Here is a 12,899-nt window from a genome sequence, read left to right as displayed (position 1 = left end):
TAATAGCTCTATTCAGACTGAAGTTTAACTTGGTTTATGCCGTTTTATTTTCAAACAGCTGTTCCTATCAGTGGCTAATTGCAACAAATTCCAAATGAGTTTGGCATGGGCGTTGTCATCAGGCACACCCTAGTTTGGGGTATCCATTTACCTACGTAAGTTTGTTTTCTACAACATTCTTCATTTTTTGACAAGACAGGCAAGTGTCTATGGGACTCGGAATGGTACCATTTCCTAGTCTCGTAATTGTATTTAAATTTTTTTTGTAAAACATTCACCCCAAAAGTCCCAAAAACATTAACAATACATTTCAGTTTTTAAATTAATATAGTTCCGTTGCTAAACTGTGGTGAGGCACTTAGCCTAGACAAGGAGAACATACTATCGTATGTGACGTTTTCCGCTAAGATTTCAAACCTCAGACTTTGAAGGCTTAACTTATTACAGGCTTTTACACTGATGAACCTCTGTATGTCACTATGTAAGCATCTACAGTAGGCTGTGTTGCAGAAAAGTGTTCCTGAGCAATGTAGGCCCTTTTTTTGTTATACTGTATAACATACTGTAGAGTGATCTGTTCTTGGCACTGGTCATTGTTCCACTTGTATAAAATATAGCAAGACCATAACCTCAGTAGATGAAATGTTTCATTCATAATATCTAAAATGTAGCCAAAGTCTTGCTCTTTCCAATGGTGGCAACTCTTTACTACTGTATTACTGGATTTGAAAAGCCTGTGTAATTCACTGATGTCTAAAACACAGTTGAATAATGGAATAGGTAATTAAGATATTTAAAAAATGAATTCTACCCTGCATTCATTTTTAAGCTATTCAGATTTGCTCTGCACGGAAATATAAAAAAATAACGGTCATGGTTTTGCTGTCATTAAGGGCTCCTTATTTTCCATTTTCCTTCCAAGACTTAAAAATGTTTGCTTCATTCATGAATACGTCATTTTGACACTGCTCTTATTCATCTTGAGAGATTCATTGTTTCATTAATGGAACAAGAAATGAAGTTTCAAAACACCTGTGCATAATGCAAAGAAGAATGTATTCCAATTCATGCAGGGTAAAATGCATTTTTAATGCATACATATTATTTTAAACAGGAATCCATTCTTAAAAAGCTGTGACTGCATGTTTCATAATTATTCTGTACCAAAAGTTTTAGGAAGCATTTATGATGTTTTTATCCTCTGAAACACACCAGTTTTCCCTGATTTTTTTACAGTGGTGTATGTTAAAGTGCCCAAAAACTTTCTTGACTGCTGTAATAGTTATGTATTGTATGTTGGATTGCAGCAAGTTTTTAACTTTGATTTAGTATCAACATTTTTTGGGGAAAATTATACTTGTAGCAGATTAAGCTGTGCCAATTACAATGTCATACATTTAGGGCTTAAAATGTATTTGAACCTAAATGTATATTTGTGCAAAAGTAAATGTTAAAATTGAACCCTGGCTTGAAGAATGTACTTAATCGAAGTTCTGGGAAGTTGTTTGTTATTCTGGAAAGACATGGCTGCCCTAGGGTATTAAGTTTACAATTGCAGACATTCTTCAATTAAAATGCCTCCAGAGGTTTTTTTTATCAACCTTGTGTATTGTATGAGTTCACCTTAAACTCATGCAATTTGGTAATTGGTTTTGATTTCAATTGAGCTGCATGAAATTTTAATACACTTTACTGAGGAGTATGTTTTAAAACAGAAAAAACATTTTAAGAAGTCTTTACAAGTCTTTACATTGAAATATGTCGATTCAGGGGAATGGACACTGCAGCTTTCAAAGCTTTTCTTAATTTTGCTGCTAAATTCCCTGGTCAGGACCGATTTACTGAAATTATTTACGGGGAAGTCATTTTTTTTACAAATTACTTTTATTTAGACCCCTTTCTTATTTTATAACCATACCCTCCTCCCCCTTACAGGACCTATTGTAGTTTTGCACCTTGTAAACTTTTGTTTCTACTGTTTGAAAAAAAATAAAATTTAAAGTTAACTAAATGCTTTGCTCTGAATTTATTACACTGAGGATTACAAAGAACTGAAAACACCGATTAGGAAAACACCGGAAGAAATGTGGCAACCTGTGTCTGTGGCTGATGTCACAGTATTTTTTGTCATGAAAATGTGCTTGAAGCAAATTTGCAGAAAGAGGAAAGATAGTGGGACGTGGAAATTGGATTATTATTTTGTTTGGAAAGCAAAAAGATGAGGGAAGAAACCGGAGCACCCACACAAACATGGGGAGAACATACATTCATGAAGTCATGTTGAACTTTATAATGTATTGACTCAAATTGTACCCACTTTTGAAGTCGATTCTGGGACTAAGCATTATTTAAGTATGTGGAGAGACACTCATCAATGAAAAATAAAACTGGAATAAATGTTCAACTCATCTGTCCACACATTTCTGACTTCCTATCAATTGGGTATGTTCTTAAAGGAACTAATGCTATTGAAACTGCAAACCAACTGCTCAAGCGTAGCACAGCACCCTCTAGTAGCCGACAGAGGTACTGCAGCTTTAATGTGTATGGCCATAGTAGGTGCTTATGTAACATACTGATGTTTAAGTCGCCTGTATCTCCAATATCATTTGCAATAAAGAGACAGTAATAAAGTACATAGCATGCAAGCTTCTGATCATGTTGCCTCAGCATGGTCAGTTTGCTCCTTCTGTCACCTCCCCAGCTCTCCCATTTATAAGCCACTTTCATATCACCCTGCTGGAAACCTCTTACGATGCCACCTTTATACAAAAAGTGTAATCCTAACAAAAGAACAAAGCCAGTCAATGTAATAAGTTTTAATTAATCGTACAGTACAATATATACAAAAAGTCATTTTCATTGAAAATTTGCACTCAGACTGTAACAATCTGCACGCTTTAATTTTCTTTTAAACAGGAATGTGGGAACAGTGTTATACCTCACTTCCACGGTCAAATCAAAACTGGCCACTTCAGCAAGTCATTCTCTGTTCCTACTGATAGCACATGCTGTATTTGGTTCTAGCAGAAGTGAAGGTAAAGTGAAGCAAGATGGACAAGAATGACAGCCCATGCAATTTACAAAGCTGCACTGTACAGGTCATAATACAACACTTCAAGGAAAAGCTGGTAGTGTAGTAGAGCTGAGTAATAAAAATCACAACAATGCAAAAGGCACAAGATTATAAAGGCCAAAATAAGTTATAAGGCCCAAGAACAGACTCTTTTCCTCCTATAAATCAAAACATGTATATGGAAGTACAATTTCTTCAAAGAAAAAGTCAAACCTTACTTTTTTGCAGATACAGTACTTTAGATCCTATTTTGTAAAAAAAACAATAGAATGCTCTTCATAGTGACTTTTCAAAAATCATTTCTGTATTAGTAGCAAAACAATAAATCGTATTGAAGTTTCCAAATCCCAACATCTTGCATGGAATTCACAAAATCTTCTGAGCTTTAACAGAACTGTAAAACAGAAAAACCCAGATTTATTTATTTTGCAAGCACACGAAACCTATTCAGCTAAAAGCAAATTACACCTATTGAAGACCTAAAATTACACCATAGTACACCATTAAATTATCTGATGAACTAGAAATGTAATAAATCTGTTAAGGACAAACATGCAGACATTAATCAACTAGTGATCCTTGTACCATTATTTGCCAAATCCACACAGTTACCAAAATCAGCACAGAGAAAGTTTAAATGTAGTTTTCAGATTCACTATAGGAAAAGCAATAAAATGTACCTTCCATCGGTTTCCACACTCGTTACACACAACAAATGTGGTCATAGGTTCATCTGCACTGCGGGTTTGCACCTAAAACAAAAATACCATTGTCATTAAAAAATGAAAATGTAGTAAAAAAATCCCTCTTGTATTTTAAGAGCCTTGAATTCCAACTCCTTTTCCTTGATCACCAATACTAAAAAAAAAAGATATGCAAGATTTGCAAAACTTATGATGCTTCAAACACAATAAATACTGTATACTGTAGTGAGTGAAAAAAAGTCAATGGAGCATTGCAACCCAGTGATAAATAAAAATCTCTTTAAGACTGGAAGTAAACCAGCTCTGGGTTGTATTTAGACATCAAAACATCACTTAGACATCAATGAAATTTCTGCTTCAGCTTTATCTGTACTTAAAGCACTCCTGAAGCCTACTAAAAAAACAAAACAAATATTAAGTGTCCTATTGAAATTTACTATAAAAATGCATTCAAATGCTATTAAATTGCCATTTTAGTATACATTTAATTCTAAAATTGCTATTTAAAGTGCTATTTAATAACTACCATCAAACTACAAAATCAAAAAGGTCATTTTATGCGGTAATGTGTCAGGGTAAGAAATATGGAAACGTCAACAATAACCTGTCTTAAAATAATACAATTAAAATTTAAAACGCATTTTGACTGGAAGCCTGGTGGACCAAATTATTGCAATGAATTGACGCCCCCCCACTCTCAGGTAAACTGTGACTTGCAGAAGCCAGGCAGGAAGCACCCAAAGCACCCCTGTGAGTGCAGCCCCTAGGGACAGACGTAGGAGTACCTGGGTGTAGGTGCAGTTCTTCTTCTTGCACTTCCCACACACAAACATGTCCGTCTCCGTGCCTCCGACCTTGGAGAGCTGGTGCTCCCTGATCGACTCCTTGGTGAGGGCCTTCCTCATCTCCTTCAGCTCCGCGCTGGCCATCTCCTGCAACCAAAACGCCCAACAGCTGTGAGCATGCAGTTCATTCTTCTCGCCTCCAAAACCTCAAGGCTGAAAAAAGGAGACGTTACAAAGAATGTACTGTAGTTACGGCTGAATGTAGTTTACAAACGGCGCTTCAGATAATAAAGTTCCATCTACTCCTATAGTCACCTTCCTCATCTTCTTCGACTGTTTATTGAATAAGATTTCGAGGGGTGAATGAGCTGGACTTGGAACAGGAAGGCTGTGGGTTCAAATCCCAGGTGCAACACTGCTGTGGCACCCTGAAGCAAAGCACTTTGCTTCTGGGGAAACGGGTACAAATGGAAGTTGCTTTTAATAAAGCGCCAGCCCAAATAACTATTATAAATTTAATAAGAGGAGCCTTCTGGAATTACAAAACTGTAATTCAAGGTTCCAGAATTTGCAAGACAAGGTAAATACGCAGTAAGTAAACCAAAACTCAGTGGCTTAAACTAAGCCACTTAAAGAAGGCTCCATAGCCGAAACATTCTTCTCTTTTCAGCATGGAATAAACCTATTACTTGTTCCTTTGCAGCCAACGCATGCTGACGCAGCTACGCACCTGAACTACGTAAACCTACTTCTGCTGCGACTCACTATGCCTTCCTCCAAATCTTTATCTAGACCTCTTCGTCATTCCTCCTCCTCCTCCATGGGCTACTTGCCCCCCCTCTCTTACTTAACCAGCATTCCGTCTCTTCACAGCGATCTGTTCCAAGACCAGGCTTTCTAACCACCTCCTATTCCTTTACAGATATTAAACTAAAGATGCTGATTGTGTTATTTTGGACACACTTGATGGTAAAAGAAGCTAAGCCTTCCTACGGCCTAATCTTTGTCTTGTAACACCGCCAGCACCCTGGGAGAGGATGGGCTCACCTCAGCGGTCATGGTAGCGATGCGCTCTGCGGAGATGCTCCCACACAGGACACTTCTCCTCAGATCCGGGTTCTTCTGGTCCTTCAGGTTGGAAATCCTGCTCCTCAGCCTGGTTTTGTATTTCATGTCTGTGGATTTGAACTCTCTGTAGATACGTAATCACCAGTCAAGGACCGCCAAAACACACCAAAGAGGCACGTCATGTTTTTAAAGCCCAGTGCCACCAGATGCAAGAAGACAAATGTAGTAGAAAAAAAAACTTTAGATCAGTGCCTTTCATAGTGCACTGGCAACAGCACTTCAGCACTGGGACAATGCAAATGAATGGCATTCTATTTTTGGGAATGCTTAGCACAGCAACCAGGGCATTGAGCACTGAGCAGTTTCACTGCCTATAATTATAAAGGTAAAGAAATAGTGAAATAGTCAAAGAAGACTATTTTTTCATGATAAGTACAAAACTTATCTTATTAAGTTAGTACAGTAGTTAAGAGGAGAGAATGGGTGGTGGGTGGGGTTTTCTGTTTGGCTATAAAGCATGCACCTTTGTTGTTGCCAAATCTCTTTGGCACATATGAAAACGCACACTTGGTAAAAGTGAAAACTCGGAAGCGGGGATTAGGATATCGAGGAACAGCTGTACATTCACAGTAGAAAAAGTAATTTAAAAAAGCAAACATGAAAAGTTTAGTTATGAAGTGTTCATTATAGCTAGAAGTACAGGATTCAATGTAAATTTAATGTCCAATAATAATGTCAAGGCTTCTTTTTAGTGAGGCAAAATTCTGAATGATCCATCAGGTAGGTGGTTCTATATCTGGCAGTGTAGCAACTGCATTAAACAGCAATATTCTGCATGTATTGTTTTGTCCTATAAAAATAAATTGTATGTGGCATGTAGGGTGCTCTACTGTGCAAGCAGATATGTCAAAGACCACTGAACCTCTACAAAATCTTTTGGCTTATTAAAACTAAAAACCAAGACAGAGAAAATACACCAGCTCCCCCACCAACAGATAGGTGACCTAGTATGTTTCACTTTTTACCTGTTCTGCACTTGAAAAGCCTTTTGAAGATCACCATGTTTTATTTTTCTAACATATGACTGAGTGAGGTGTCCGCTGGGTGATCTTTGGATTATGGCTGTCCAACTTTCTTACGATAGATAAAAGTTCCATTTTTGGCTAAATGTTTTCCTAACGCTGTGTTGTCACCATTATCATTTGTTCCCAGCTCCACTGTCAGTTCTGCCATAGTGATACTGTTTTTTATCACCTTTGATGCATGTTTCAAACGGTTTAAAAGCCACAATAACATTAACTTTCTATTTTTCTGAAGGAAAACAACATACCGCACCTTCAAGACTGATGAAAAATTCTGTCTGACAGTATTTAATTTTCAAAGGATATAATCTTCAATTTGTGCCGCCAAGTGCTCACAGTCAGTTCCAATTGCTTTATAATCATCTGTTAAAAAATTTATTTAAGAAAAGTTATTAATGGTAAATACAGGCTTCATGGTTCAAGAAAGCATGAACAGTGAATAAGCTGTTCCCTTCAGGACACTAATTACACATGGTAGAGTCTGGATCATTAAGCCACATATAAAATTAGACATGACATTTTAGTGACATGCACACTATAGTACAAGATCAATTGTGCAGGGATACCTTTCTTTAAAGAAAGAATAGTCACTTAAATTAACTTTTTATACCCTAAAATACATTAAAATGACATTATGAAGTAGGAAATAAATGATTGTCATGGGATAATCTTTGTTCACATAAGGATGATCAAAGAACATTGTTTAATAACCTTTCATTTCACAAAGAATAAGGTAATTCTTTCATCACCGCTATGAGAATCAAATGTCATCTTTGACAGTAGTAAGACTAGATGTCATGTTATAAAGATAAATTCCTTATTTTGTGAATTGGACTCGACTGCAGGAAACATTTTTTTTATTTTTTTAAAGCTGCAGCTTAAAAAAAATGATTTTAGATCAGCTAAGGTCATTATCCACTATGCCCTAATCGACACTTCCATTTTAGAGAACATCAAGCCATCTACCACATGTACATTTCATATGAATGGCCTTAGGACCTCATATGCCCCACTTGTTACGCAATGCGATCACAATACAGTTATTATTCAGATATATTTGCACTATCGGGATGATGAGAGCTTCTTGTGAGACAAACTCAAGTCCTGCAATTGATCTTTTCCAAAAATAAAGCATTACACAATAATGAAATCTATTAATAAATCACCCCTTCAAGCTTGATGTTTGCAATTTACAAAGCTAAAAAAAAGCTGTGCATGAGTGCACAATACCAAACCAAGCTAAATCTTCGCACAAGCATGAATCGTGCTGAATACTTTAACAGGGCTGTATGGATATGCAGCAGCTTGCAGACAACTGTTAACTGTTAACAAGCTCATACCTTACACACACTGTGCAATACAGGGCTTCATATAGCTACAGTATTCCTACTGTAGGCTTGAAACCTAGTCATCATAACTCAGTTTTCAATTTCTGACTTCTGGTGATTTTACCATTACAACAGTTCTTCATTTTAAAAGTTTTGTTCTCCAGAACATTCAGAAATTCAGAACACCTTGCTGACCCAGGACTCAGGGAGGTGCACTCAGCATTCCAACAGGGAGGTGCCAAATTATTTATAATGTGAACAGCTGGTTCAGGCAACACTGGTGCTTAAAAAGAGTGCATGCAGTGTAGCTCTATAAACACTAGGAAGTAAAGGATGATCCTCAAGTTCACTTCCATGCAATACTCACCATCTGTCTGCAAAGCTGCTACCAGTAGCTCCCTGCATTTGTTGCGCACACTGTCTGTGGTCACTGGTGCCGGGGGGAAAGTGGTGATTTTTGGAGTGGTCGGAGTAGTTGGGGTCTTTGGTGTTTCTTGATTTTTGCTTGAGAAGAAGACAGACGCCACCATTCTTCAAATTGTCAATTAAAGCTTTTACCAAGTAAGTAGGTCTTTGAAAAATGTTTAAACAATTAAAATATGTATACAATATAATATTTAAAGCTCACAAGCTTTCATAAATGCTGGATGACAGGAACAACACAGGACCTGCAGCTCGTAAGAAATTCATTCTTAAAAAAATAAAAGATTTAAAAAAGTACATTGGAAGTCATGCGGACTATTTCCAATCATCTGCTCGTTTTCCTTCTTATCACCAAATAAGAAATAGAACCTACTGTACCTCTGGTCACTGGATTCCACAATGTTCCTTGAAGAGGACGAAGATGAAGAACACTCTTTTTTCTTGTCATCCAATTTGTTTTCAGAACCATCTAAATGATAACATTTTCCCAGTTAAATACACACTGCTGACATCCAGGAGCATGATCAATTCTCAATAGAAAACAAGACGCCATTTAATCACAAATGGCTTCACAGATACGAGAGGGTACACACACAAACTTCTAGGATGCGTATTTGAAACTTCGACCAGAAGGCCATGATTGTGATTCATCAACCACACTGACATCTTTCAAGCAGCGGCTGGATGAGATCCTCAAACCTAATTAGAAGCCGAAAAGGTTAAACAGAGCAAATGGCTTCCTCCTGCTTGTAACCTCTTATCATCTATTGAGATGATCCACTGGGAACCTTTGGATGCAACCAAGGACTTCCATTATGCAAAACAGGTTGCTAATGTATCAGCTGTGTACAGCAGACCGATTTGGCTGAAGACAGACATGGTATGCACAGCAGCTCCTACAAGCTAACTCTGGCTCCTGTAAACACAAAGATTGTAAAGACAGGCCAGGTACATCAACCCTAATTAGAGACCCATTCTTCCATGTCATTACAGCAGCTTTTCAGATTCACAAGGTCTGTAAACATTTCCATCTACATCAGAAACTGCAGAAAACAATGAAATCTCCCCGTCTCCCTAAACCTTGGAAATAAATGTGGTTTAAATAGATTATTTACAACTCTATATATACTGTGGCAAAAAAAAAACAAGCAAAGCAAACCTTCACATTAGCATTTCTAAACTAATGTGCCTTCAGACATTAACGGGGTGCACCTCAAAACTTTGAACAAATCACATATGAGAAAATAAAAAATGAAAAAAACTAAATATTTTTATATATATTAATGTTGTGGAGGAACCAAAGTCTCATGTTACATGTTCAGTGTATACACAGAAGACAGAGGCCACACTTAAAGATCATCCATAAGGGAATAGTGCGTGGCGCAAATTCAATTTTTTAAGCTTGACATAGAAAAATAAAAACAGAGAACATCTCAGTGCTTCACCCATCATACTGTACATTCCTGAGTTTTGTTTATAATATTTTAATAATGTGCTTGGGCCAATGACGTGTGCATGCCCAGGCGGTGTGCCGCAAATTTTTTATATTTACTGTATAAAATTGAACTGCGGAATGGAAATGGTTGAGAAGCACTACTTTATATAAATCTGAAACAGAAAGTTCATTACCAAGCAGCTTTTTCCACGATTTAATGAGAGATTTGGCTAAAGTCTGGACTTCTTCATCATTGCTCTGCTTTCTCACCGCATTAACAGACATCCCAATCCTTGTAGACTGTAAAATACAGAACATAACATTCAAACATGCAAAAAACACTTTGTATCTGTCTCCTTTCTGTCTCGAATAAAAAAAAAAATCCTAAAAGAAATCCCAAAGTAATGTAAAAGCTAAACATTCAGTAAAGATAAAAAAGGGATTCACAACCTGAATCAATCAGTAAAGTCATTCATTTGGGGTTCAGGTTGTGCCCTAGAGTCTCCCTGACACTCACTCTGCCCTGTACCACTACACAGCTGCAGGACGAATTCCCTAAGTGGAAGCCCACTGTAGTGTTGGCCGCACTAGAGTGGCTGATCTTGGCAGCTTGGCCAGCAGGGAACTTTGGGATAACCTGGGTGCTACAGGCACTCTGGAGCCCAGCTGGGTGTGGATCTTTGCCACACACACCTTCTCCCTAAGGACGGACAGAGGGTCGGAGCAAATCACTGCTTGATTAAAAAGTGTGATTGTAATCCGAGACCAATGCTGACATTTATAGGCTCGACCCAGCATTGTGGCACACTCCTGGTACTGGTCATCCCACACAACTCATCTGGTGGAGATTTCAGGCACACCATCCCTATCCAGTTCAAAACCAGGGATTGTGTGTCCAGTGCAAAATAAAAATATAATCTGGAAATGCGCAAAAACTGATGCCTATCTAGATAAAAGGCCAACAACACGTTTTACAAACTGCCTAGGGTGGATTAATTGCACATTCCATGCACTTTATAAGGTACTTCTTAATAAGCCTTTTTAAAAGCAATACTATAAATACTAATGTGAGAGAAACATACAGTAATTGGTCCAGAGCACACTGCCCTGCTATACAGTACAGTTACAGCAAGGTGGATGAAACTGTAAACTCAATATATTAATAGCAACCAAGTGAGCATGATGGCTTTCTTTCATTGGCACGTTCTCATGTTTTGAAAGTTACAATTCTGATTTCTGTCATTTCTAATGTTATGATTGCTCTATCTCACCTGCAACGTCTCTAAAGACATTTTTATATTTTTCAGTTCTTTGAGCAGGTCCACAGCTCCATCCTAAAAAGATGAAAAGTGAAGTAAATAATTTGCAAACTCCGTGAACTTCAGAAGAATTCAGATACATACAGTAAATGCAAGGCACAATCAAAACCGAGACTTTCGCTTTCATTTCTTCCTAGGCAAATTCACGCGGGACTCTTAAACAGTGCGTGACTGAAATGGAATTCATGATTATATCATTAACGTTTTCTTGTATTGATAACATACATTTCTTGCATAGACTGTATAAACCCCACTGAAATAAATTCAGCACTTAAGTTATTCCGTCATTAAACGTTCTAATTAATTTATACCTACTATGTGTGAAACCTGTTTTGCGACAGAAATGACACTTCATACGGATGGGTCGTTCTGTGTCACACTAGTCACAGTACATATATCGCCATTTGGGTTAAATAACTGTAGCCGCCCGGGTCATAGTGATCCAGTCCATTGTTTTTTATAGAAAAAGCCTGCTTCCCATTTGTTAAAGACTGACACTACAGAAAAATCTGGACCAATACCAGCTGCCAGCTCATCAGCACATAAACATGCAGATCTCTGATGCAGCCCACTTTTAGCCTTTTATACATGGACGGCACGATTGCTAGCCTGCACAAAACTTCACGTTACCCAAGAGGTGTGGTAAATCCCAGCATCGCAAAACAGATTTGCATATTTCACTACGGATTTTTTGGGATCCATAAGGATTACAGGCAATGCATGGGATGCGATAGCGTCTGCGTACAGTATGAGTGTGCTTACAAATTGACAAAACGGTTATTCTTCCTATTGCTATTATTGCATTACTGCAAAACGGCACAGACTACACATGCATCCGAACCGTATGAGACTGGAGCTTGTTTCCTTTTCCCAGGTGGGTGCAATCTCGGCCTGAGATATCTGGGAACATGAAACCGACGGATACTTTGTATTACCAGTGTTACAATTGTGAAATACAGCACAATCAAACAAGATGGATTTTTCTTGCTGAACACGAAAATGCCCTTCCTATTTATTTAGACTTATCTTGTTATATATAGGAAACTGCACGCAATAAAGCGCTTGGCCGTCTCCTCGATTGGATTTCGTCAGAATTTTCTACCAAAACAAAGGTGAAACATCTGAACAGCTATCACCTATGTTAGAGGATGCTATTAAATTATCCTTACCGTGTTTTTTTTATTTACCATCTTGTCTAGCTTTTTGGCAATACGTTCAACTTCTTGATCCTTCGCCATCTGCATGATTTTTATAAGAGTACTGCAAATGTCGCGAAATAAACCTCCATTTATCTCCCAAACGCTGATCGCACTGCTTTCTTCCTACTCCCGCAGCATTCAGACGAGCTAGGCTGCCGCAGTACAACGACCGTGAATTTGTTTAGCGAGTCCGGAGTGGTCATATGGATCCTGGGATTTGTAGTTACTGATGTCCCAGTAAACTGAAACCCATAGTTCCCCTAGGATCATGGGTGATGTAGTTTTTGTTCTGCGGAATGTGTAAAATAATAAATCTATTTTAAGCATGAAAAATTAAGCATGGTATTCGTAACCCTTTGCAATGCATACTGTATGCATTCTGTATATATCAGAAATATACAGTATTGCGCCTACTACAAAATCACAGTAAAGACTTGAAAGATATTGTAGGTACTGTATTGTCTTTGCAAAGTATTAAAC

The 12,899-nt window shown here is 37.8% G+C and overlaps 1 protein-coding gene across 1 annotated transcript; it reads right to left on the bottom strand.

The window, feature by feature from the left end:
• Positions 1–2,804: 2,804 nt before the first annotated feature.
• tcea2 (transcription elongation factor A (SII), 2) lies at positions 2,805–12,622 on the bottom strand. Its single transcript, XM_088937633.1, has 10 exons — positions 12,390–12,622; positions 11,173–11,235; positions 10,096–10,201; positions 8,845–8,935; positions 8,411–8,547; positions 7,022–7,078; positions 5,613–5,767; positions 4,566–4,712; positions 3,757–3,828; positions 2,805–3,470 (listed from the first exon to the last, which is right to left on the bottom strand). Exons 1-10 carry the CDS (start codon positions 12,462–12,464, stop codon positions 3,462–3,464), a joined length of 912 nt encoding a protein of 303 aa, XP_088793759.1. The 5' UTR covers positions 12,465–12,622; the 3' UTR covers positions 2,805–3,461.
• Positions 12,623–12,899: the final 277 nt, after the last annotated feature.

The sequence above is a fragment of the Atractosteus spatula genome, chromosome 19, assembly GCF_055471065.1.
Source record: "Atractosteus spatula isolate fAtrSpa1 chromosome 19, fAtrSpa1.hap1, whole genome shotgun sequence".
NCBI classification, from domain to species: domain Eukaryota; kingdom Metazoa; phylum Chordata; class Actinopteri; order Semionotiformes; family Lepisosteidae; genus Atractosteus; species Atractosteus spatula.
The sequence above is the reverse complement of the archived record's forward strand: the minus strand, read 5'-3'. Positions and strand labels throughout refer to the sequence as shown.